General features: G+C 45.0%; 1 protein-coding gene across 5 annotated transcripts in view; it reads right to left on the minus strand.

Moving 5' to 3' along the window:
* Window positions 1–2541: 2541 nt before the first annotated feature.
* The window catches only part of LOC106610626 (echinoderm microtubule-associated protein-like 1), a 111283-nt gene continuing 87213 nt past the window's right edge, over window positions 2542–26611 (minus strand). Inside the window, exons 18-21 of one of the 5 annotated variants that reach the window (XM_082955599.1) lie at window positions 6306–6393; window positions 6081–6176; window positions 5164–5294; window positions 2542–5065 (exon numbers count right to left, since the gene is read on the minus strand). In XM_082955599.1, coding sequence (XP_082811725.1) covers window positions 4940–5065; window positions 5164–5294; window positions 6081–6176; window positions 6306–6393 — 441 coding nt within the window. In that variant the 3' untranslated portion in view covers window positions 2542–4939. The remainder of the gene's footprint in view (window positions 5066–5163; window positions 5295–6080; window positions 6177–6305; window positions 6394–26611) is intronic. The other 4 variants (XM_082955598.1, XM_082955597.1, XM_014210046.3 and 1 more) reach the window with 4 other exon arrangements.

Genomic DNA, 26611 nt, shown 5'->3' on the forward strand with positions numbered 1-26611 from the left:
CAGCCATCCTACAATCTAAGCTTGATGCCCTCAATCTCACACAAATTATCAATGAACCTACCAGGTACAACCCCAATGCCGTAAACAAGGGCACCCTCATAGATATCATCCTAACTAACTTGCCCTCTAAATACACCTCTGCTGTTTTCAACCAAGATCTCAGCGATCACTGCCTCATTGCCTTCATCCGTAATGGGTCAGCAGTCAAACGACCTCCACTCATCACTATCAAACGCTCCCTGAAACACTTCAGCGAGCAGGCCTTTCTAATCTACCTGGCCCGGGTATCCTGGAAGGATATCGACCTCATCCCGTCAGTAGAGGATGCCTGGTTATTTTTTTTAAATACCTTCTTCACCATTTTAAATAAGCATGCCCCATTCAAGAAATGTAGAACCAGGAACAGATATAGCCCTTGGTTCTCTCCAGACCTGACTGCCCTTAACCAACACAAAAACATCCTGTGGCGTTCTGCATTAGCATCAAACAGCCCCTGTGAAATGCAACTTTTTAGGGAAGTTAGAAACCAATATACACAGGCAGTTAGAAAAGCCAAGGCTAGCTTTTTCAAGCAGATATTTGCTTCCTGCAACACAAACTCAAAAAAGTTCTGGGACATTGTAAAGTCCATGGAGAATAAGAGCACCTCCTCCCAGCTGCCCACTGCACTGAGGATAGGAAACTCTGTCACCACCGATAAATCCACTATAATTGAGAATTTCAATAAGTATTTTACTACGGCTGGCCATGCTTTCCACCTGGCCACCCCTACCCCGGTCAACAGCACTGCACCCCCCACAGCAACTCGCCCAAGCCTTCCCCATTTCTCCTTCTCCCAAATCCAGTCAGCTGATGTTCTGAAAGAGCTGCAAAATCTGGACCCCCACAAATCAGCCGGGCTAGACAATCTGGACCCTTTCTTTCTAAAATTATCTGCCGGAATTGTTGCAACCCCTATTACTAGCCTGTTCAACCTCTCTTTCGTGTCGTCTGAGATTCCCAAAGATTGGAAAGCAGCTGCGGTCATCCCCCTCTTCAAAGGGGGGGACACTCTTGACCCAAACTGCTACAGACCTATATCTATCCTACCCTGCCTTTCTAAGGTGTTCGAAAGCCAAGTTAACAAACAGATCACCGACCATTTCGAATCCCACCGTACCTTCTCCGCTATGCAATCTGGTTTCAGAGCTGGTCATGGGTGCACCTCAGCCACGCTCAAGATCCTAAACGATATCTTAACCTGTTAGGGCTAGGGGGCAGTATTTACACGGCCGGATAAAAAACGTACCCGATTTAATCTGGTTACTACTCCTGCCCAGTAACTAGAATATGCATATAATTATTGGCTTTGGATAGAAAACACCCTAAAGTTTCTAAAACTGTTTGAATGGTGTCTGTGAGTATAACAGAACTCATATGGCAGGCAAAAACCTGAGAAGATTTCATGCAGGAAGTGGCCTGTCTGACAAGGTGTTGTTGTTCTTGCCTCTGTTTATTGAAGAGTCAGGATCTTAGCTGTAACGTGACACTTCCTACGGCTCCAATAGGCGCCCAGAGCCCGGGAAAAAGCTGAACGATATCGAGGCAGCCCCAGGCTGAAACACATAATCGCCTTTGCCAAGTGGCCGATCAGAGGACAAAGGAATTAGGCACGTGCCCGAGTCGACCCCATGCTGTATTTTCTTTCGGCTGTTTACCTAATTGCAGTTTGCCGGTCGGAATATTATCGCTTTTTTACGAGAAAAATGGCATAAAAATTGATTTTAAACAGCGGTTGACATGCTTCGAAGTACGGTAATGAAATATTTAGAAATCTTTTGTCACGAAATGCGCCGTGCGCATGACCCTTATTTACCATTCGGATAGTGTCCTGAACGCACGAACAAAACGCCGCTGTTGGAACATAACTATGGATTATTTTGGACCAAACCAACATTTGTTATTGAAGTAAAAGTCCTGGGAGTGCATTCTGACGAAGAACAGGAAAGGTAATCAAACTTTTGTAATAGTAAATCTGATTTTGGTGAAGGCTAAACTTGCTGGGTGTCTAAATAGCTAGCCCTGTGATGCCGGGCTATCTACTTAGAATATTGCAAAATATGCTTTCACCGAAAAGCTATTTTAAAATCGGACATATCGAGTGCATAGAGGAGTTCTGTATCTATAATTCTTAAAATAATTGTTATGCTTTTTGTGAACGTTTATCGTGAGTAATTTAGTAAATTATTAGTGAATTCGCCGGAAGTTTGCGGGGGGTATGCTAGTTCTGAACGTCACATGCTAATGTAAAAAGCTGGTTTTTGATATAAATATGAACTTGATTGAACAAAACATGCATGTATTGTATAACATAATGTCCTAGGTGTGTCATCTGATGAAGATCATCAAAGGTTAGTGCTGCATTTAGCTGTCTTCTGGGTTTTTGTGACATTATATGCTAGCTTGAAAAATGGGTGTCTGATTATTTCTGGCTGGGTACTCTGCTGACATAATCTAATGTTTTGCTTTCGTTGTAAAGCCTTTTTGAAATCGGACAGTGTGGTTAGATTAACGAGAGTCTTGTCTTTAAATAGCTGTAAAATAGTCATATGTTTGAGAAATTGAAGTAATAGCATTTCTAAGGTATTTGAAAATCGCGCCACAGGATTCAACTGGCTGTTACGTAGGTGGGACGATTTGGTGCCACCTAGCCCAGAGAGGTTAACCGCCATCGATAAGAAACAGTACTGTGCAGCCGTATTCATTGACCTGGCCAAGGCTTTCGACTCCGTCAATCACCACATCCTCATCGGCAGACTCAACAGCCTTGGTTTCTCAAATGATTGCCTTGACTGGTTCACCAGCTACTTCTCCGACAGAGTTCAGTGTGTCAAATCTGAGGGCCTGTTGTCCGGACCTCTGGCAGTCTCTATGGGGGTGCCACAGGGTTCAATTCTTGGGCCGACTCTCTTCTCTGTATATATCAATGATGTCGCTCTTGCTGCGGGTGAGTCTCTGATCCACCTATATGCAGACGACACCATTCTGTATACTTCTGGCCCTTCTTTGGACACTGTGTTAACAACCCTCCAGACGAGCTTCAATGCCATATAACTCTCCTTCCGTGGCCTACAACTGCTCTTAAATACAAGTAAAACTAAATGCATGCTCTTCAACCGATCGCTGCCTGCACCTGCCCGCCCGTCCAGCATCACTACTCTGGACGGTTCTGACTTAGAATATGTGGACAACTACAAATACCTAGGTGTCTGGTTAGACTGTAAACTCTCCTTCCAGACTCACATAAAACATCTCCAATCCAAAGGTAAATCTGGAATTGGCTTCCTATTTCGCAAAAAAGCATCCTTCACTCATGCTGCCAAATATACCCTCGTAAAACTGACCATCTTACCGATCCTTGACTTTGGCGATGTCATTTACAAAATAGCCTCCAACACCCTACTCAACAAATTGGATGCAGTCTATCACAGTGCCATCCGTTTTGTCACCAAAGCCCCATATACTACCCACCACTGTGACCTGTACGCTCTTAAGCCTTGGAGTAGTGATTACTTGCCTTTGGTAAACAGTGCACAATAGGGGAGCACACATTAGGGCTTTTCACACTACTGAGCCAAACCGAGCCAAACAAGCTGTACTGAGCTAGTCTGGTTACGATTCCATCGTAGTTACTGGAGCCGTGCTGAAAAGGACAATGTGAAAAGAAAATATTGAGTCAGCGCGGTACGGATTGGTTCGGCACTATAGTGTGAAAAGGGTATTGGAGAGAAAACAATTACAGTGCAATGGTCTGATTAGTACAAACCTCTTATTTACAGAACTAGTTTGAGGACTATACAGGAAGATAAGGGAGGCTCAGGAAGGACGTGACATCGGCAGCAGATATATAACAGTGTAATCCAAATATGTTTGAAATGTAGTTCAACTTCAGTCATTTGGGTCCCAAAATGATGCTTTTCAACAGGTGTAAATAATCATTGATTATTCATTTAAATAATTATTAATTTGTTTTTAAAAGGCTCTCTTTGAAATGCCAGTGTGATACTTTATCATGTATTATAGTTTGCAGAGCATTAGTGAAGTAGTCATTATGACACCATTCAATACCTCAGGAAACCAGACAGTGACAGCAGAGAGTTAATATCTTCATATTCCCATGTAGCCTCACAGAATTCACATCTATTCAACCGCACACTTGGCCTAGTAACAAACTGCCTGGGGTAAACCTGATGTATTCATTATAAAATACACATCATATGAAAGAGTGTAATCATTGGAATATTGGTCATTTACTCTCTGTCAGCATCAGTTGTATGTGCATTCAGTGTAGATCAAATGCATATAGTAAAAATTAAAACTTCCATTACGCAGCCACTCTTACCCAAAGCAATTTGGCTGAAGTGCCTTGCTCAACAGATTTTTCACCTAATCAGCTTGGGGATTCAAACCAGCAACCTTTTGCTCACTGGCTCAACACTCTTAACCACCCACTTTCCAATGTGGAGTGCCATCTCTACCAGGCCAGAGAGGCTACCATTGATATGGCAAAGGGAATAAATTCAACTCCTAATTTTCTATTGGTTTCCTGAGGTGTGAAATATACAAAAAGGACAGACGGAACGATAAAAAACTAAACAATAGGTACTCCCTGTTGTATCATCCTTTTGTTGTGATGCTCTTCGTCCCCAACCCACCCACGACCCATCCCACCCACCAAAAAGCTAAACTCTGTAGTGAAGTCAACCCTAGGAACAGATCTAGAATCAGCCCTCCCCAAATCCTAACCCATTAATGGGGTAAATACAAAACTGATCCAAGATCAGCTTCTGGGGGCAACTTCATTGTAAGCTCATTGTACAGGGAAGCCTCTAGGAGTACAACCCTTCCCCTACCCTGATCCATAAAGAAACTGTCTGTCTGTTGCCCCAAAATGGTCGCCTCACACTACCCGCCACTGCATGACGCTCATGTCCTTGCCCCCAGTGGAAACCAGGCAACTATCGTCAAACAGGAATTTCACATTGGTCACATGACTGCTGTGTCCACCATAAACATGACTGGGAGCCTGGAAGAAAAAGAAAATCAATAAAACTGCAATCAATGGCCTCACATCATCTTCACAGGCTCTTCTCATCTAAATATTCAATAGATTGTCAATCTTACCCGGAATTGAGAGCAGGGGAAAGAGAAAAGGTGGACTTTTCCGAAGTCGTCTCCTGTGACGAGCAGCCTTTTCTCATTGGATCTGGAGACGGCGTTGATGTCAGTCCCGTCGGAGCCGTCAGGCCATAACCCTGTTGATCAGGACCAGAGTTACAGTATCCATCTCATTATGTTATACCCTACACAAAATGTACAAAGTGAATGGTCATACAGTATGTAATCTTGGAAACCCAGAACAAAAATGTTGCGTACTGTAATTGCATCATATGCTCGATTAGGTTCTGGGGGGAGAAGTACTGACAAGACAAACAAAGTTTCCACCCCCATAAATTAATCTCTCAGTGTCACGACCGTCGTTTAAATAACTGGACCAAGGCGCAGCGTGAGTAGAGTTCCACATTTTATTGCTCGTGAAACTTAAAAAACAAAAACAAAGATATAACTATCGTGCAAACCGTAGCGCACATAAACACTCACACAAAACAAAACCCCACAACACAGGTGGGAAAAGGAACACACTAAGTATGATCCCCAATTAGAGGCAACGATTATCACCTGCCTCCAATTGGGAACCATACACATACACCAACATAGAAATATACTATCTAGAAACCCCCCTAGTCACACTCTGACCTATTACACCATAGAGAACCCTGAGGGCTCTCTATGGTCAGGGCGTGACACTCAGCCAAAGTATGGGTCAAATGGCCTCTTCCCTTCAGAAATTTGAAAGATGCGAAATAGTGATTAGTCCAAATGACCAGTGACAAAAAAAATCTGTGCACCGGGAAGTTCCTCATTAGTCGTCACATCCCACAGTCTGTTGACAGACGCTACCATCCTATGTTACATCCATCTGTCCACGAGACATTATACAGTATGTGTCCAGAAAATACATATCCAGCTGCATTGCTCACCAAAGACTTGGAAGCCCAGAGTGCAGTTAGATGTGGCCCAGGGGATGTCCCGTGTGGTCTCCACACTCACCACCTGTTTACACACTGATGGGATCCCTGGAACGACACACAGCGGATTGAAATGTGGAGGTGCTATCTGAACTTTTCCAATAAGAACACAGATTTTCATTTTCAGTTGCAAAACAGTTTTCTACAGTATGCTTTACTGAACATGACCATACTTACAATAGAGTATCTCATAGTCTCCTGAGTTGGACACCAGGTACTGAGAGTCCACTGACCAGTCCAGATGGGTGATGAAGCTGGAGTGGCCCTGAGAGACAGAAAGAGAGAGAGTGAGAGACAGAGAGAGATAGTATGCAGCTGTAGTACAAAGGCAAGAGAACCCTGCTGCAGCAGAACTTCACTAGATAAGACATTTTCTGAACATTATTTGATCAAAACTTGAATACATTTAATTTTTGGAACATAAAAAGTATAACACATATGTGAAGAAACCCTGCAGTTTTCAAACAGTTAAAGAACCAGTGCAGTCAAAACAGTTATTTTATTGTGTTTTATACAGTACCAGTCAAAAGTTTGGACACACCTACTTATTCAAGTGCTCTTCTTACATTTTTACTATTTTCTACATTGTAAAATAATAGTGAAGACATCAAAACTATGAAATAACACATATGTAATCATGTAGTAAACAAAAAAGTGTAAACTTTCTTTTTTAAAAGTCACAATGTCACGTCTTTTGTAGGTATTGGACCAAGGCGCAGCGGATTGAGTGCTCATAATTCACTTTATTTGAACACTAAAACAACAAGAAAACATACGAACGAACAGGATGCAGGCTAAACACAAAGCTACGCAACTACAACTACCCACAATACCCCATACAAAACAACCCCTATACATAGGACCTTCAATCAGAGGCAACGAGAAACAGCTCCCTCCAATTGAAGGTCAAATCAATAAACTGAACATAGACATAAACAACCTAGAACTAACATAGAATACACTAACCTAGAACCTAAACCTAAAACCCCGGTACACTCTAAACCAACACCCCTCTACATAAACACATAGCCCAATAAACCCCGAAACACTCTAAACAAATACCCCTTCTACATAAACACATAATATAACAAACCCCTAAACACTCTAAACAAATAACCCCTGCCACGTCCTGACCAAACTACAATAACAAATAAGCCCTTTAATGGTCAGGACGTGACACACAATTTGCGTTGATGACAGCTTTGCACACTCTTGGCATTCTCTCAACCAGCTTCACCTGGAATACTTTTACAACAGCCTTGAAGGATTTCCCACATATGCTGAGCACTTTTTGGCTGTTTTTCCTTCACTCTGCGGTCCAACTAATCCCAAACCATCTCAAATGGGTTGAGGTCGGGTGAATGTGGAGGCCAAGTCATCTGATGCAGCACTCCATCACTCTCCTTCTTGGTCAAATAGCCCTTACACAGCCTGGAGGTGTGTTGGGTCATTGTTATGTTGAAAAACAAATGATAGTCCCACTAAGCGCAAACCAGATGGGATGGCATATTGCTGCAGAATGCTGTGGTAGCCATGCTGGTTAAGTGTGCCTTGAATTCTAAATAAATCACAGACAGTGTCACCAGCAAAATACCCCCAGACCATCACACCTCCTCCTCCATACTTCATGGTGGGAACCACATATGCAGAGATCATCCGTTCACCTACTCTGTGTCTCACAAAGACACGGCGATTGGATCCAAAATGTTCCAATTTGGACTCATCAGACCAAAGGACAGATTTCCACCGGTCTAATGTCCATTGCTCATGTTTCTTGGCCCAAGCAAGTCTCTTCTTCTTATTGGTGTCCTTTAGTAGTGGTTTCTTTGCAGCAATTCGACCACACAGTCTCCTCTGAACAGTTGATGTCTTTTACTTGAACTCTGTGAAGCATTTGTGTGGGCTGCAATCTGAGGTGCAGTTAACTCTAATTAACTTATCCTCCGCAGCAGAGGTCACTCTGGGTTTTCCTTTCCTGTGGCGGCCCTCATGAGGGCCAGTTTCATCATAGCGCTTGATGGTTTTTGCGACTGCACTTGAAGAAACTTTCAAAGTTCTTGACATTTTCCGCATTGACTGACCTTCATGTCTTAAAGTAATGATGGACTGTCGTTTCACTTTGCTTATTTGAGCTGTTCTTGCCACAATATGGACTTGTACTTTTAGCAAATAGGGCTATCTTCTGTATAGCTCCCCTACCTTGTCACAACACAACTGATTGGCTCAAACACATTAAGAAGGAAAGAAATTCCACATACTGTATTAACTTTTAACAAGGCACATCTATTAATTGAAATGCATTCCAGGTGACTATCTCATGAAGCTGGTTGAGAGAATGCCAAGAGTATGCACAGCTGTCATCAAGGCAAAGGGTGGCTACTTTGAAGAATCTCAAATATAAAATATATTTTGATTTATTTAACTCTTGTTTTGTTACTACATGATTCCATATGTGTTATTTCATAGTTTTGATGTCTTCACTATTATTCTACAATGTAGAAAATAGTAAAAATAAATAAAAAACATGGAATGAGTAGGTGTGTCCAAACTTTTGACTGGTACTATATATATTTCCACACTATGAGGTAGGAATAATACTGTGAAATTGTGAAAATTATGATAATGCACTTTGAGTGTAAGAGCTGTTTGAAAAGACCCGCTGAAATGTCAACCTGTTTTGGTTGGGTGGTCTATTAAATGTGTTAATAGACAAATAAGAAAGAGAGTTCCAAACCTCTCTGCCAATAACAGCTACTTTGCAGTTTTTCCCCTCCCCACTCCCTGACAGTACTATAAAAAATATTATTTGAGAAATTGCTCCTTGCTAAGAAGCAATTTTTTTTGTTGACAATTTTTATTGAAAACAATCACAGTAAGGTACTTAATAGTTACCCAGAAATTATTTGATATTGAGATAAAAACAGCTGCATTGGGCCTTTAAAAGTCAACTACCCCTAAGCTTAGAACAAACTTCTCTGGTTTTAGACGGCCTATGTGGTATTGATTTAAGTCAAAAGTGTGAATAGGATAATTTTGGCCATAAAGACAGTCTTGTCCAAAACTGAGTGTTGTTAGTGAGTTCGTCATGACTTACTGCAGGGTTGGGTATGGATTACGGTTGTGCCCACTTGCCCAGTGCCCACTAACACGAGAGAAGCAGCTATGCTGATTGTGCTGTATCAGCTGAGCACGCTCTATCGCAGGTATCATCATCTAAAAGCAGTCGCAGACAGAATTTTTTCTGCAGGGGATGGTCGGGGGTAGCATAACTACAAATAATTTGTAGACTGCAAATTGACCGCAAGAAGCCCAAACAGATATAATGTTTGACTAAACATAATCATTTCAAACCTTGCTTACATTTGTGTATGATCACATGTAGTGTCTCTCTATTATGTGGGGGAATACTTGGGAGCAGATTTCTTAAATAAAAATCACTTGGAGTTGGCTTCCTGGTGTTTTTACAGTCTTTTAAGAAATAAAACCACCAGCTGGCCAAATTCAGCCCATGGGCCACCAATAGGGGAGTCCTGCTGTCACGACACCGACGGATGGTGGCGCCCCTCCTCGGCCGGGCGGAGCTCGGCGGTCGTCGTCGCCGGCCTACTAGCTACCATCGATCCCTTTTTGTTTCACTTTCTGTTGGTTAGGTCTAAGTAGGCACGCACCTGTTTTGGGTTAGTCATTAGTAGGGGGGGGGTTATTTAGTTTAGCGTAGATTGTCTGTGTTTGTGCGTGATTGTGTTTCCTGTCCGGTTCATGTGCTATAGGAACATATGTTGGTTTTCCTCTGCCTGTGGTTGATTTCATTGTGTACACCACCGCAGAATAATTTAAGGGCTGCGTCCCTATATATTTTTTGGCGACCACCTCCAGTTTTTCTTGAATAAAGAAGTGTGGTCAAGAACTCTCTGTCTCCTGCGCCTGACTCTACCTCTCCTGTTTTTCCGAGCCAGCCCGTGACAGAAATCACGCACCAAAACTTGATGGAGTCAGCAGGAGCTTCAGCGCCAACCCTGTCCATGGAGGAAAGAGTTGACCAACACTCCACCCTGCTCCACCGTCTGGGGAACGCCATGGATCAGGTGTTGGCGCGCATGGAGAGCTGGGACCGAAGCGCTCTCGGCCCCCTGAACGCGGCAGGTCAACAGCCTCAAGGCAAAGCATCATGTTGTCCAGGGAAACTCAAACGCAGCATCGCTCTCATCCACACACAGGCTTTTTTTGTTTCAGAATAGTCATGAAAATTAGCTTGCCCACACTTGTTAATTCTGCTTAAGGAAATACTATCAGCACCCAGTACCAGTGGGGTGAAACTCGCTCCCCCCAGGGAGTACGATGGGACGGCCGCTGGGTGTAAGGGCTTCTTATTCCAGTTGGAGTTATACCTGGCGACCATTCGTCCCTCTCCCTCGGGGGAGGAGAGCGTCAGCGTCCTCGTCTCCTGTCTCACGGGTAAGGCCCTGGAATGGGAAAACGCCGTGTGGGACAGTCCGGACTCAGCCAGGGACAACTACCCAGAGTTCACCCGCCGCTTTCGGGGGGAGAGCGGCGGGTGAGCGGCTGTTTCACCTGAGGCAGGAGACGAGGAGCGCGCAGGATTTTTCTCTCGAGTTCCGGACCCTGGCCGCGGGAGCAGGGTGGAATGAGAGGGCCCTTATAGATCACTACCGTTGTAGTTTGAGGGAGGACGTCCGCCGGGAATTAGCCTGTCGGGACACGACCAACACACTGGACCAACTGGTGGATCTGTCCATCCGACTGGACAATCTGCTGGCCGCCCGCGGACGTCCGACCCGGGCCCTGCTCATTCCACCCTCCAGCCCTCCTGCTCCCACGCCTATGGAGATAGGGGGGGCAGCAGCCAGGAAGACCGGAGGGGGAGTTCGCTCCTGCACCTCATGTGGTCGCAGAGGGCACACTGTGGACCGGTGCTGGAGAGACTCACCTGGGAGTCCAGAAGGCAGGCAGAGCGCTCCTTTGACACCTCAGGTGAGTCAGCACCAGCCTCACCCAGAGCCCCCTGTCCGTCACATGTATGTGTCAGCGTCTTTTCCTTGTTTCTCCCCTCACTCCTGGTTTAAGGCGCTAGTCGATTCAGGCGCGGCGGGGAGTTTTATGGACCGTGGGGTCGCGGCTAAGTTAGGGATTCCCCTGGTCCAGTTGGACCAACCCTTCCCCGTGCACGCCCTAGACAGTCGACCACTAGGGTCAGGGCTGGTCAGGGAGGTCACTGTGCCACTGGTCATGGTAATGCGGGGGGGTCATGAGGAGCGGATTAGTCTTTTCCTCATCGATTCCCCAGCGTTTCCAGTGGTTCTAGGGATTCCCTGGCTAGCCACTCACAACCCTAAGATTTCGTGGGGACAGAGGGCTCTTAAGGGGTGGTCAAATGAGTGCTCGGGCAGGTGCATAGGAGTTTCCATCGGTGCGACTATGGTGGAGAGTCCAGACCAAGTCTCCACCGTGCACATTCCCTCAGAGTATGCCGATTTGGCCATCGCCTTCAGTAAAACGAAGGCGACCCAATTACCACCTCATCGACGAGGAGACTGTGCGATAAACCTCCAGGTGGGCGCTGCACTTCCTCGTAGTCACGTTTATCCCCTGTCTCAGCAGGAAACAGCGGCTATGGAAACATACGTCACTGAGTCTTTGAGGCAGGGATACATTCGGCCATCTAACTCACCCGTCTCCTCGAGCTTCTTTTTTGTGAAGAAGAAGGAGGGAGGTCTGCGCCCGTGCGTTCACTATAGAGGTCTAAATGCCATCACAGTGGGTTTCAGTTACCCACTACCTCTCATCGCCTCGGCGATGGAGTCATTTCACGGGGCGCGCTTCTTCACGAAATTGGATCTCAGGAGTGCATATAATCTGGTGCGTATCCGAGGAGGGGACGAGTGGAAAACTGCATTTAGTACCACATCTGACCATTATGAGTACCTCGTCATGCCGTATGGGTTAAAGAATGCTCCCGCAGTCTTCCAATCCTTTGTGGACGAGATTCTCCGGGACCTGCTCGGTCAGGGTGTAGTGGTGTACATCGATGACATTCTGGTCTACTCCGCTACACGCGCCGAGCATGTGTCTCTGGTGCGTAAAGTGCTTGGGCGACTGGTGGAGCATGACCTATACGTCAAGGCTGAGAAATGTGAGTTTTCCAAACCAGCCGTCTCTTTCTTGGGGTATCGCATTTCCTCATCAGGGGTAGTGATGGAATGTGACCGCATCTCAGCCGTGCGTAATTGGCCGACTCCCACCACGGTGAAGGAGGTGCAGCGGTTTTTGGGATTTGCCAATTACTACCGGAGGTTTATCCGGGGCTTTGGGCAGGTGGCGGCTCCCATTACCTCACTGATGAAGGGGGGCCCGGTGCGGTTGCGGTGGTCCGCGGAGGCGGACAGGGCCTTTAGTCGTCTGAAGGTTTTGTTCACCGACGCTCCGGTGCTAGCGCACCCGGACCCCTCTTTGCCCTTCATAGTGGAGGTGGACGCATCCGAGGCTGGGGTAGGAGCCGTGCTGTCCCAGCGCTCGGGCGCCCCCCCCCAAGCTCCGCCCCTGCGCCTTCTTCTCGAGGAAGTTGAGTCCAGCGGAGCGTAACTATGATGTGGGGGACAGGGAGCTGTTGGCTGTGGTCAGAGCCCTGAAGGTGTGGAGACATTGGCTTGAGGGGGCGCGTCACCCTTTTCTCATCTGGACTGACCACCGCAATCTGGAGTACATCCGGGCGGCGAGGAGACTGAACCCGCGTCAAGCCAGGTGGGCGATGTTCTTTACGAGATTTCAGTTTAACATCTCGTATATCCCAGGTTCCCGGAACACTAAGGCCGACGCACTGTCTCGTCTCCATGACGCCGAGGAACGGTCCACCGATCCCACGCCCATACTTCCAGCCTCCTGCCTGGTGGCACCGGTGGTCTGGGAGGTGGACGCAGACATCGAGCGGGCGTTACGGACGGAGCCTACTCCTCTGCAGTGTCCAGTGGGTCGTAAGTACGTTCCGCTCGGTGTTCGCGATCGTCTGATTTGGTGGGCTCACACGCTTCCCTCCTCTGGTCACCCAGGGGTTGAGCGGACAGTGTGTGGTCTTAGTGGGAAATACTGGTGGCCCACCTTGGTGAGGGACATGAGGCACTATGTCTCCTCCTGTTCGGTGTGCGCTCAGAGTAAGGCTCCCAGGCACCTGCCTAGAGGGAAATTACAGCCCCTCCCAGTTCCACAACGACCATGGTCCCACCTGGCGGTGGATTTCCTGACCGATCTCCCGCCGTCTCAGGGCAACACTACGATCTTGGTCGTTGTGGACCGGTTCTCTAAGTCCTGCCGTCTGCTTCCGTTACCCGGTCTTCCTACGGCCCTGCAGAACACGGAAGCCTTATTCACCCACGTCTTCCGGCACTACGGGGTGCCCGAGGATATCGTCTCAGATCGAGGCCCCCAGTTCACGTCCCGAGTGTGGCGGGAGTTTATGGAGCGACTGGGGGTTTCGGTCAGTTTGACCTCGGGGTTTCACCCCGAAAGTAATGGGCAGGTAGAAAGGGTAAACCAGGAGGTGGGCAGGTTTCTGCGGTCCTACTGCCAGGACCAGCCAGGGGAGTGGGCAAGGTTCGTGCCATGGGCCGAAATGGCTCAGAACTCTTTGCGCCACTCCTCCACCAACATGTCACCATTCCAATGTGTGTTGGGTTATCAGCCGGTCCTGGGGCCATGGCATCAGAGCCAGACAGAGGCCCCTGCGGTGGAGGAATGGGTTCAGCGCTCAAGGGAGACCTGGGACGCTGGGCAGGAATCCCTGGAACGAGCCAGGGAGCGACAAAAAGCGAGCGCTGACCGGCACCGCAGCGAGGCCCCCGTGTTCACCCCAGGGGAGAGAGTCTGGCTCTCAACCCGGAACCTGCCCCTCCGCCTGCCCTGCCGGAAGCTGGGTCCGCGGTTTGTGGGGCCATTTAAAGTCCTGAGGAGAATAAACGAGGTGTGTTACAGATTACAACTTCCTTCTTATTATCGTATTAACCCCTCGTTTCATGTGTCTCTCCTCAGGCCGGTGGTAGCTGGTCCGCTGCAGGAAAATGAGGTACGGGAGGTCCCTCCACCCCCCCTGGACATCGGGGGGCCCCCGGCGTACACAGTCCGGTCCATCTTGGACTCCAGACGCCGGGCGAGGGGCCTGCAGTACCTCGTGGACTGGGAGGGGTACGGTCCGGAGGAGAGGTGCTGGGTACCGGTGGAGGACATACTGGACCCAGCGCTCATCCGGGAGTTCCACAGCCTCCATCCGGATCGCCCTGCGCCTCGCCCTCCGGGGCATCCTCGAGGCCGGCGTCGGCGCGCTGCGGGAGCCGCACGTCGGGGGGGAGTACTGTCACGACACCGACGGATGGTGGCGCCCCTCCTCGGCCGGGCGGAGCTCGGCGGTCGTCGTCGCCGGCCTACTAGCTATCATCGATCCCTTTTTGTTTCACTTTCTGTTGGTTAGGTCTAGGTAGACACGCACCTGTTTTGGGTTAGTCATTAGTAGGGGGGGGTTATTTAGTTTAGCGTAGATTGTCTGTGTTTGTGCGTGATTGTGTTTCCTGTCCGGTTCATGTGCTATAGGAACGTATGTTGGTTTTCCTCTGCCTGTGGTTGATTTCATTGTGTACACCATCGCAGAATAATTTAAGGGCTGCGTCCCTATATATTTTTTGGCGACCACCTCCAGTTTTTCTTGAATAAAGAAGTGTGGTCAAGAACTCTCTGTCTCCTGCGCCTGACTCTACCTCTCCTGTTTTTCCGAGCCAGCCCGTGACACCTGCTCTATCCAATCATAGCAGCCAGATCCTCCAGACAGTGCGACAATATGCATGTGTGTGTTTTGTGTGTGTGAGCGTATGTAGTGTGTTTGTGTGAGTGTATGTGTGCGTTAAAGTGTAGTATGTGTGAGTGTGTGGGTAGAGTCCAGTGAGTGTGCATAGAGCTCATGCAAGAAGGTCAGTGCAAAAAATAATGGCAATGCAAATAGTCCGGATAGCCATTTGATTAACTGTTCAGCAGTCTTATGACTTGGGGGTAGAAGCTGTTCAGGAGCCTTTTGGTCCCAGACTTGGCGCTCCGGCACCGCTTGAAGTGCGGTAGCAGAGAGAGCAGTCTACTTGGCTGGCTGGAGTCTTTGACAATTTTAAGGGTCTTTCTCTGATAGCGCCTGGTAAAGAGGTCCTGGATGACAGGGAGCTCAGCCCCAGTGATATAGTGGGCCGTACACACTACCCTCTGTGGCGCTTGAAGTCAGATGCCAAGCAGTTGCTATACCAAGTGGTGATGCAGCCAATTAAGATGCTCTAAATGGTGCAGCTGTAGAACTTTTTGAAGATCTGAGGGGAAATGCAAATCTTTTCAGCCTCCTGAGGGGAAAGAGGCGTTGTCGTGCCCTTTTTACGATTGTGTTTGGACCATGATGGGTCCTTAGTGATGTAGACACCGAGAAACTTGAAGCTCTCAACCCGCTCCACCAAAACTCCCGTCGATATGAATGGGGGCGTGCTTTCATGCTCTGAGTACATGTCCTGGCAATCCGTCTGGCCCTTTGGCCTTGTGAATGTTAACCTGTTTAACCTCTTATGGCTAGGGGGCAGTATTTTCACGGCTGGATAAAAAACGTACCCGATTTAATCTGGTTATTAATCCTACCCAGTAACTAGAATATGCATATACTTATTATATATGGATAGAAAACACCCTAAAGTTTCTAAAACTGTTTGAATGGTGTCTGTGAGTATAACAGAACTCAAATGGCAGGTCAAAACCTGAGAGATTCCTTTACAGGAAGTGGCCTGTCTGACCATTTCTGGAACTTCTTTGCCATCTCTATCTTTTACTAAGGATCTCTGCTCTAACGTGACACTTCCTACGTCGTCCATAGGCGCTCAGAGCCCGGGGAAAAACCTGAATGTCGTCATCCCAGCCCCAGGCTGAAACACATTATCGCCTTTCTCAAGTGGCCGATCAAGGTACTCTGGGCTTAGGCGCGTGACCTGACCGCCCCCGTCTTTGTGATTTTTTCCTCTGTTTGCCGAAAAGGAGATTCCCGGTCGGAATATTATCGCTTTTCTACGAGAAAAATGGCATAAAAATTGATTTTAAACAGCGGTTGACATGCTTCGAAGTACGGTAATGGAATATTTAGAATTTTTTTGTCACGAATTGCGCCATGCGCACGACCCTTCTTTACCATTTCGGATAGCTCTGGAACGCACGAACAAAACGTCGCTATTCGGATATAACGATGGATTATTTTGGACCAAACCAACATTTGTTATTGAAGTAGCAGTCCTGGGAGTGCATTATGACGAAGACAACAAAGGTAATGAAACTTTTGTAATAGTAAATCGGAGTTTGATCAGGGCTAAACTTGGTCGGTGTCTAAATGGCTAGCCGTGATGGCTGGGCTATCTACTGAGAATATTGAAAAATGTGCTTTCACCGAAAAGCTATTTTAAAATCGGACATATCGAGTGCATAGAGGAGTTCTGTATCTATAATTCTTAAAATAATTGTTATGCTTTTTGTGAACGTTTATCGTGAGTAATTTAGTAAATTATTAGTGATTTCGCCGGAAGTTTGCGGGGGGTATGCTAGTTCTGAACGTCACATGCTAATGTAAAAAGCTGGTTTTTGATATAAATATGAACTTGATTGAACAAAACATGCATGTATTGTATAACATAATGTCCTAGGGTTGTCATCTGATGAAGATCATCAAAGGTTAGTGCTGCATTTAGCTGTCTTCTGGGTTTTTGTGACATTATATGCTAGCTTGAAAAATGGGTGTCTGATTATTTCTGGCTGGGTACTCTGCTGACATAATCTAATGTTTTGCTTTCGTTGTAAAGCCTTTTTGAAATCGGACAGTGTGGTTAGATTAACGAGAGTCTTGTCTTTAAAATGGTGTAAAATAGTCATATGTTTGAGAAATTGAAGTAATAGCATTTCAAAGGTTTTGAAAATCGCGCCACAGGATTCAACTGGCTGTTACGTAGGTGGGACGAATTCGTCCCGCCTGCCCCAGGTAGGTTAAATAATTGTTATATATTTTGTCAACGTATTTTTGTAAATTGATGTGCACATTCACCGGGCGTTTTGGTGGGAATACATTTTCTGAACATCACGCGCCAATGTAAAATGCTGTTTTTGGATATAAATATGAACTTTATCGAACAAAACATACATGTATTGTGTAACATAATGTCCTAGGAGTGTCATCTGATGAAGATCGTCAAAGGTTAGTGCTTCATTTAGCTGTGTTTTGGGTTTTATTGACACATGTCCTTGCTTGGAAAATGGCTGTGTTATTATTTTTGTCTATGTACTCTCCTAACATAATCTAATGTTTTGCTTTCGCTGTAAAGCCTTTTTGAAATCAGACAATGTGGTTACATCAAGGAGAAGTGTATCTTTAAAAAGGTGTAAAATAGTTGTGTTTGAGAAAGTTGAATTATGACATTTTGTTGTTTTTGAATTTGCCGCCCTGATATTTCACTGGCTGTGTCCCGCAGGTGGGACGCTACCTCGCCCATAGAAGTTAACCTCTCTTGGGTAGGGGGCAGTATTTTCACGTCGGGATAAAAAACGTACCCGATTTAATCTGGTTATTACTCCTGCCCAGAAACTAGAATATGCATATAATTTTCTGATTTGGATGGAAAACACCCTAAAGTTTCTAAAACTGTTTGAATGTTGTCTGTGAGTATAACAGAACTCATATGGCAGGCCAAAACCTGAGAAGATTCTATACAGGAAGCGCCCTCTCTGACCATTGCTTGCCCTTCTATAGCCTCTTTATCGAAAACAGAGGATCTCTGCTGTAATGTGACATTTTCTAAGGCTCCCATAGGCTCTCAGAAGGCGCCAGAATGGGGAATGATGACTCTGCAGTCCCTGGCTGAAAAACAGTAGCGCATTTGGATAGTGGTCGATCTGAGAACATTGAAACGGGTGCGCGCGTGCACGTGAAGAGTCCATTTTACATTTTCAGTGTTTGAACGAAAACGTCTCCCGGTCGGAATATTATCGCTATTTTACGAGAAAAATCGCATCAAAATTTATTTTAAACAGCGTTTGACATGCTTCGAAGTACGGTAATGGAATATTTTGAATTTTATTGTCACGACATGCGTCCGCGCGTCACCGTTCGGATAGGGACCTGAACGCACGGACAAAACAGAAGATATTTGAACATAACTATGGATTATTTTGAACCAAAACAACATTTGTGGTTGAAGTAGAAGTCCTGGGAGTGCATTCTGACAAAGAACAGCAAAGGTAATCCAATTTTTCTTATAGTAATTCTGAGTTTAGTGAACGCCAAACTTGGTGGGTGTCAAATTAGCTAGCCCGTGATGGCGAGCTATATACTCAGAATATTGCAAAATGTGCTTTTGCCGAAAAGCTATTTTAAAATCTGACACCGCGATTGCATAAAGGAGTTCTGTATCTATAATTCTTAAAATAATTGTTATGTTTTTTGTGAACGTTTATCGTGAGTAATTTAGTAAATTCACCGGAAGTTTTCGGTATGTTTGCTAGTTCTGAACGTCACATGCTAATGTAAAAAGCTGTTTTTTTATATAAATATGAACTTGATTGAACAAAACATGCATGTATTGTATAACATAATGTCCTAGGAGTGTAATCTGATGAAGATCATCAACGGTTAGTGCTGCATTTAGCTGTGGTTTTGGTTTTTGTGACATTATATGCTAGCTTGAAAAATGGGTGTGTGATTATTTCTGGCTGGGTACTCTCCTGACATAATCTAATGTTTTGCTTTCGTTGTAAAGCATTTTTGAAATCGGACGATGTGGTTAGATTAACGAGAGTCTTGTCTTTAAAATGGTGTAAAATAGTCATATGTTTGAGAAGTTGAAGTTATAGCATTTTTAAGGTTTTTGAATATCGCGCCACTCGATTCCACTGGCTGTTGACTAGGTGGGACGATTTCGTCCCACATACCCGAGAGAGGTTAACAAGAAATTTGTGGCGTGGTTGAAAAATGAGTTTTAATGACTCAACCTAAGTGTATGTAAACTTCCCACTTCAACTGTATATTTTCCATGTCGCTGTTCAGCCACAACTCAGAGAAACATAGGACACACATAGGATATTACAGTTCTTCAGATCACATTGATAGGATAGTCTCAAACGGAGCTCTTCCAGTTTATTCTCCAGTGATTGCACTTTCGCCAATAGAACGGAGGGCAGAGGCGGTTTATCCACTCGCCAATGTAGTCTAAACGGCACTGAAGCACACACGTAGCCACTCAGTGACTTGATAAGCTGATTGTGGCCTGGCTGCTCAATGTGCCTGCCAGCTACTACTTGCTAGCTTCATTGAAAAACACAGAGTTGGAACTTAGTGATTTCGGGCACTGATAAACAGCGTGAAGTTTGTGCTTTATTCACGATAGTTTGACAGCTTGCAGACGATGAAGTTGTAGGCATGTTATTGTTCTTAGAAATCAGTCCAGAGCACGCAGTCAGACTTTGCCGACTCGATAGACTGTATGCAGTGCACATTTTTTTACTTGAGAAATACTGCACCAAACACCTAAGCTAGATGTAAAATTGCACTACTCCTCTGAAAAAACGTTTTAAATTAATTACAGATTTATTGATTTGTCTTACATTAATTCTGGCTATTTTAAAGAAATTACTATTTTGAGGATGTGGCTATGTTGTTGCTACAGTAACTCTGGAGGGACAAACAACAGTGCCTGCCAGGGTACGATATGCGAACATATCACACTCACATCAAACCACACCCCAAGACGACTTGTTTGGCTTCAGTCATGGACACTAGCTTTTCTTAATGAGCAATCTTCAAAACAATGCCAAATCAGGAGGTGCAGTCGCCCTTTAAGACCTTTCAAACAGTGAACCATTCTAAGGTCCTGTGGGACCCTAAATTAAAACCTAATGGAATTTTTGGAGGGCACCTGAACATCAGAAGTCTTACACCATAACGTGGCCAATTCGAGCAACTTCTGGTAGATTCCAATCTGAATTTTCTTTTTCTTTCTGAAAACACAATCTACAACTTCTGCTAGTATTTATACAATGCCAGGATTTAGTGAATTAAGACAGATATAGCTCAATCATTCTATTTCTATGGCAGCACATGCAATCAAGAGTGAAGGAAAGGAGAAAATGTACGTCCCCCTATATTGACATCAGGTAAGCAGAGAGGAAGTAGGTCTACAACAGACCCAGGTTTGGAAAGTCAGTTTAAAAATACGATCCTTTAGATATATTTTGTCTAAAATTCCCTTCGTCTTAATGACCAACCTTCCTTTCCACTGGCACAGTAAGTTCAAATGGAATTGTATTTAACTTCTGGCTTCCTGCAGACTGGCACAGTAAGTTGAAATGGAATTGTATTTAACTTCTGGTTTCCCGCAGACTGTTTTTGTGCAACCGAATACAATTTAAAGCAACACTAGTGTATGTAAATACATTGATGTTGCTAAGAGCAGCTGCTCTAAATACAATTTGATAACTAGGCTATCAGATCATAATTTAACTCTGATTGCAAGAAAGCTTTCAAAACAGAGATTCAATTTAAACCCCTCAAGAAGGCAAACCTCTGTCTACTGTATACCAAAAAGAGACTTGGTCCATTTTCAAAATGACTTAAAGAGAATCAAGTGGGATGAAGTCTTGACATCCAAGGACCTAGAAAATAATTGATATAAAATAACGCTCACTAATTTGAAAACATATTATACTAAGACAATTACATGAAAGAAAAATATAAATAATAGCCTACCTTGGTTAAATGACACCCTGTGGCAGTTAACTAAAAAAATGTATGCTGCACTAGCCCAAAACTGGACTAGATGGTGACAGAATGATATTCAGAGTGCTGAGGAACAAGTTAATCTCTGAGTTAAGAAATTCAAAACCAACTTTTTCATTAACATCATAAATGAGGCGAAAGGTGATTGTAAACAAATTTTGAAAAAAATAGACATTTCAACAGGCAAGAGGCAAGACAAATTAAAGGAGGTATAAAACAGAAAGTTAATGGAAGATTAATCGAGGATAGCTACTCTATAGCCTCTACTTTTAACAATTTCTTTATTCAGTCCGTACAAGATCTGAGGCAAAAGTTGACAGTGAGCGAGTTATGTATCACCCGACGTGATGACTCCCTTAAAATGTTTGATACGATTCCAACTATTGAGGTGAAAGTAAACAAAATCTTAAGCAGCTTGAAAACCTCTAAAGCCAAAGATGTCTATGGTTTTGATAATGCGTTCTTTAAAACACAAAGATATTTTATCAATAGCAAGGGGCACATCTTTGGTTTTAGAAGTGGGGGGGGGGCATATTTTTGATATATATTTGTTTCTTTTTTTAATCCAGTCGGATAAACACTCCAAATAGCCTACCCGACCACTCTAAGACACCCGCATTATCCTAAAGCACACCGTTGCCTCGTTTGTATAACATTCCAATTACAAAACTGTGTGGGGGGGGGGGGGGGGGGGGGGATTTCAGAATGTTGCGCCCCTGCCAATAACAGATTTGATTAATTTCCCATAAATTCCCAAGGGAATGGAAGTCAGCTGTTGTTACCCCTATATTCAAGTCTGCTGATTGTTTTATGGTCAATAATTATAGACTTATAAGTATTTTGCCAATCACTTCAAAGGCTGGAAAGAGGATAGTTACTGGTGTCAGGGCTTTCTGAAGGATCGGACCAATACGCAGTGTGATCGTAGTTCCACATCTTTTATTGAATCGTGAAACCGAATGCCATATACAATAAACTTGAAAATACAAAACAAAAAGCCGTGACGCAGAGCAGGAAAACACACTACTCACAATTAACAACCCACAGCATACAATAAGAAAACCCCCTACCTAAATACGATCTCCAATCAGAGGCAACAAGAAACAGCTGAGATCAACCCCAAACAATACATAGAAACAGAAAACCTAGAACCCACAACATAGAAATAACAACACAGACCGTCAAACAAACACCCCCCGTCACGCCCTGACCCATCTACTATAGAAAATGACCTCTTACACTGGTCAGGACGTGACACTACCCCCCCCCCCCCCCCAAAGGTGCAGACCCCGACTGCACACAAAAACAAAAAACAAACACCCCAACACAACAACCAAAACACAAGCCGTTGGAGGATCTGGGCTGCTGGTCAATGACCATCTTCACCCTACACTGGCAAGGAGCTTGCACCGACCGCACCGGGCTGTGAGTGCGTATGGGCGATATAGTGCACACCACACCGTAACTCATCGCTCGCTCCTCCGCACGCCCGCTCCGCCGTGCTCTTTCTGCCAGTACTTCCCTTCGGATTCTCGCGTCGAGCTCCGCGCTTGACTCCTGTACTGGCTTCTGTCTGCTCCATGGCTCTCTCTGATAGGCACGGGAAGTTTGATCAGGGCTCCCCCCTGATGTTGACAAACTCCCCTTATGGCCCCCCCCCAAGAAATGTATGGGGTTGCCTCTCCACCTTGATTATTGGTGGATATAGCACTTCATAGTAACGTCGCTCCCTCTTGGCTTCCTCTAGTTCCTCCTTCGGGCGACGATACTCCCCAGCCTGGCTCCAGGGTCATTTATCGTCTAATATTTCCTCCCAAGTCCACGACTCCAAGTAGTTCTCCTCACGCCGCTTGGTCCTTTTATGGTGGGTTGTTCTGTCAGGGCTTTCAGGAGGATTGGACCACAGCATACAATAAGAAAACCCCCTACCTAAATACGATCTCCAATCAGAGGCAACAAGAAACAGCTGCCTCCAATTGGAGATCAACCCCAAACAATACCCGACATAGAAACAGAAAACCTAGAACCCACAACATAGAAATAACAACACAGACTGTCAAACAAACACACCCCTGTCATGCTCTGACCCATCTACTATAGAAAATGAGCTCTTACACTGTTCAGGACGTGACAACTGGGTAATTGACTGATCACTTGAATACTAGTGATTTCTCATTACAGTCAGAAAACTGTTATTTTTTGGAGAAGGTTATATTTAAACTTGACAAAGAGGGAGTGGTAGGATCTGTGTTTTTAGATTTGCAAAAAAGCATTTGATACTGTAAATCACAGAATTCTACTCTCTAAACTAGCTGAATGTAATTTCTCCCCCAATGCTTTAAAATGGATGGATTCATATTTATCTGACAGAATAGTGTGTTAGAATCAAACAGAACGTCTCATTGTCTGGCAACTGGCCTTTACGCTTTAGTTTATATATAAATGACCTGCCTCATGTGTGTCATGGTGTTGATATACACATGTATGCAGATTATACTGTTATATACACACATGCCACAACTGCAGAAGAAGTTGCATCTAAGCTAACTGAAGCTTTGGCTCATGTATCACAGTGGTTTGAGCAGTTATGTCTTAGTTTAAATGTGAACAAAACTGTTGGTATGCATTTTTCCATAAGGACAAAGCATGTCACCATTCCTGACCTCTTTATTGTGTCTGAATATACAGTGCAGGAAACTGCTAAAATAATGGAAACACTTGAGTAAATCAGAGATACAAAGTTTAATGAAAGCAGGTGCTTCCACACCGGTGTGGTTCCTGAGTTAATTAAGCAATTAACATCCCATCATGTATAAAAATGCATTATTTTGGCTATTATTTTGGCTACCATGGCTATGCCCCATTTGATGACAATGCCCCCATCCACAGGGCACGAGTGATCACTGAATGGTTTGATGAGCATGAAAACAACGTAAACCATATGCCATGGCCATTTCAGTCATCGAAGAGCACCACCTGTTTTTAGCCCACCTGTTTAGTTAAAGAAAAAAAAAATGTGGTGCCTGTTTTGCATGTTATTTTAGCATTAATACGTGTCACATATCAGTTTGCAAACAATGTAAAACATGTTTTAGCCTAGCTCAGTGCTTTCTGTGGTGTTGGGGTAGCCAGTGGAAAATAATTAGCGTAGAGGTTGGTAATGTTCTCTAGTTGCGCCGTGATTGGCTCAGTGTTCTGTCACTCATGGGGACAATACATCACCACAAAATCTACGGGGAGAGCAAAAAAATTCAAGCCCCTTGGATGCTGCCATAGAGTTACATTAGAAGAAAGCTCAATGTCATTGGCCACAGATAAAATTACATCAAATCACGTTATATCCACAGTAGCTTTGATTGGACTGAGCTAGCAAGGTAGCAGTCATCATCATGAATCAAGTCAACAAACTACTGGCAAATTCTTTTCAATCCTTGTCATATGTAGAGAAATTATAGATAAAAGGTATCGGTGCTCATCGGCCATTGGACATAAACATTACAATGTTTTACAAGTTGGAAGTTACAACATTACAAGTTGTAAATCGCAAATTTAACAATGAGTGGTTTGGAAGGAATCAGTGGCTAAGCAATCACTAGCCATTGCAAAGCAATCACTAGCCTGCTACTCAGTGGAGTGGATGTGTGGTCCAAGTCTGGGTTTAAGGGTCTCTTTTCCAAGCTTAAAAGGATAAACATTCAACATTAGCAATGCTGTCAATACAGCATGACTTCTGCCGCTTTCAAAATAACTGGAAACTCGGAACGAGTAAATCTCAGACTTCTGTGAGTTCAAGACAACTAGGAACTCGAAGAAAAAAAATGAGCTCCTCACTGGGAAAATACATTTTGAACGGTCATCCAACTCGGAAATCCAAGTCAGGAACTCGGGCCTCTTTCTAGAGTTCCGACCTGAAGTTCACTGAGGTTATGATTCGAGTTCCCAGTTGTCTTGAAAGCACCATAAATCCAGAGAATGCCAGTCTTTGATAACAAAGTTTGATGACAAAATTTGCCCACGAAGGACCGCCGCTCCACCTTCCTGTCCAAGTGAGCACAACACAACAAGGTGAGTCCAAAAATGTATTGTATGCTGCAGCATAAATGACGTAATATGCCAGGGAGATATGTATACTGTAGCTAAGAAAATAATACTAAGTGTATGTTTTGTAGTAAACTGTTAGTAGCCCATGTGCATCACCCTAATAATGTGGTCCCTTTTCCCCTCATAATTTAGCCTACTGACTTGGTGGTGCACATGTAGCCTATAGTCTGTTTCAGAGAAATGCCATCATCGAATATTGTAAGAGCTTTCGTTGTCTGCCTATATGCCCCCTTTATTTATGCTAAGGTTCTGACTTCTTGTACAGGCAGAATATTGTAAGAATGGCCCATGTTCTGAATTCTGTCGCTGTACATTTCATTGACTACGTCCGTCCTAGCTCGCTCATTAATGTCTTAATCAAAATTACGGATTGCCTTTTATCCACTCATCTTTCCCTTATGCCATAGTTTGTACATCTCAATAGTCAGTAGAAACCACATTTGTGTAAGCAAGTCAGCCATATCAGCTATGTTCTTTTATAAGGCAGTAAATGAGGGTGAATGAACTGTTTCACTGCCAGACAAGGCTCTGCTGATAGCCAGGTGTAACAGTGGTAAGGTGTAGGGACTGCTATTGGGACTCCGCTGTTGGGACAGCTTTATGAAGGCTGTTCATGGCTCACATCAACACCATCATCCCGGGTAACCCTAGACACAGTCCAATTTGCATACCGCCCCAACAGATCCACAGATGACACAATCTCAATCGCACTCCACACTGCCCTTTTCCACCTGCACAAAAGGAACACCTGTGTGAGAATGCTGTTCATTGACTACAGCTCAGCGTTTAGCACCATAGTGCACACAAAGCTCATCACTAAGCTAAGGACCCTGGGACTAAACACCTCCCTCAACAACTGGATCCTGGACTTCCTGACGGGCCGCCCCCAGGTGGCAAAGGTAGGCCACAACACATCTGCCACGCTGATCATCAACACAGGGGCCCCTCAGGGGTGCATGCTTAGTCCCCTCCTGTACTCCCTGTTTACCCACAACTGCGTGGCCAAGCAAGGCTCCAACACTATCATTAAGTTTGCTGACGACACAACAGTGGTAGGCCTGATCACCGACAACGATGAGACAGCCTATAGGTAGGAGGTTAGAGACCTGGCAGTGTGTTGCCAGGACAACAACCTCTTCCTCAACGTGAGCAAGACAAAGGACTTGATTGGAAAAGGAGGGCCGAACTCACTCCCATTCACATCGACGGGGCTGTAGTGGAGCGGGTCGAGAGTTTCAAGTTCCTTGGTGTCCACATCACCAACAAACTATCATGGTCCAAACACACCAAGAAAGTTGTGAAGTGGGCACGACAACCCCTTTTCCCCCTCAGGAGACCCCCTCAAGATTTGGCATGGGTCCCCAGATCCTCAAAAATTTCTACAGCTGCACCATCGAGAGCATCCTGATTGGTTGCATCGTCGCCTGATATGCCAACTGCTCGTAATCCGACCATAAGTCTTTACAGAGGGTAGTACATACAGCCCAGTACATCACTGGGGCCAAGCTTCCTGCCATACAGGAACTATATACTAGGCAGTGTCAGAGGAAGG

The sequence above is a fragment of the Salmo salar genome, chromosome 09, assembly GCF_965601325.2.
Source record: "Salmo salar chromosome 09, fSalSal1, whole genome shotgun sequence".
Taxonomy (NCBI): Eukaryota; Metazoa; Chordata; class Actinopteri; order Salmoniformes; family Salmonidae; genus Salmo; species Salmo salar.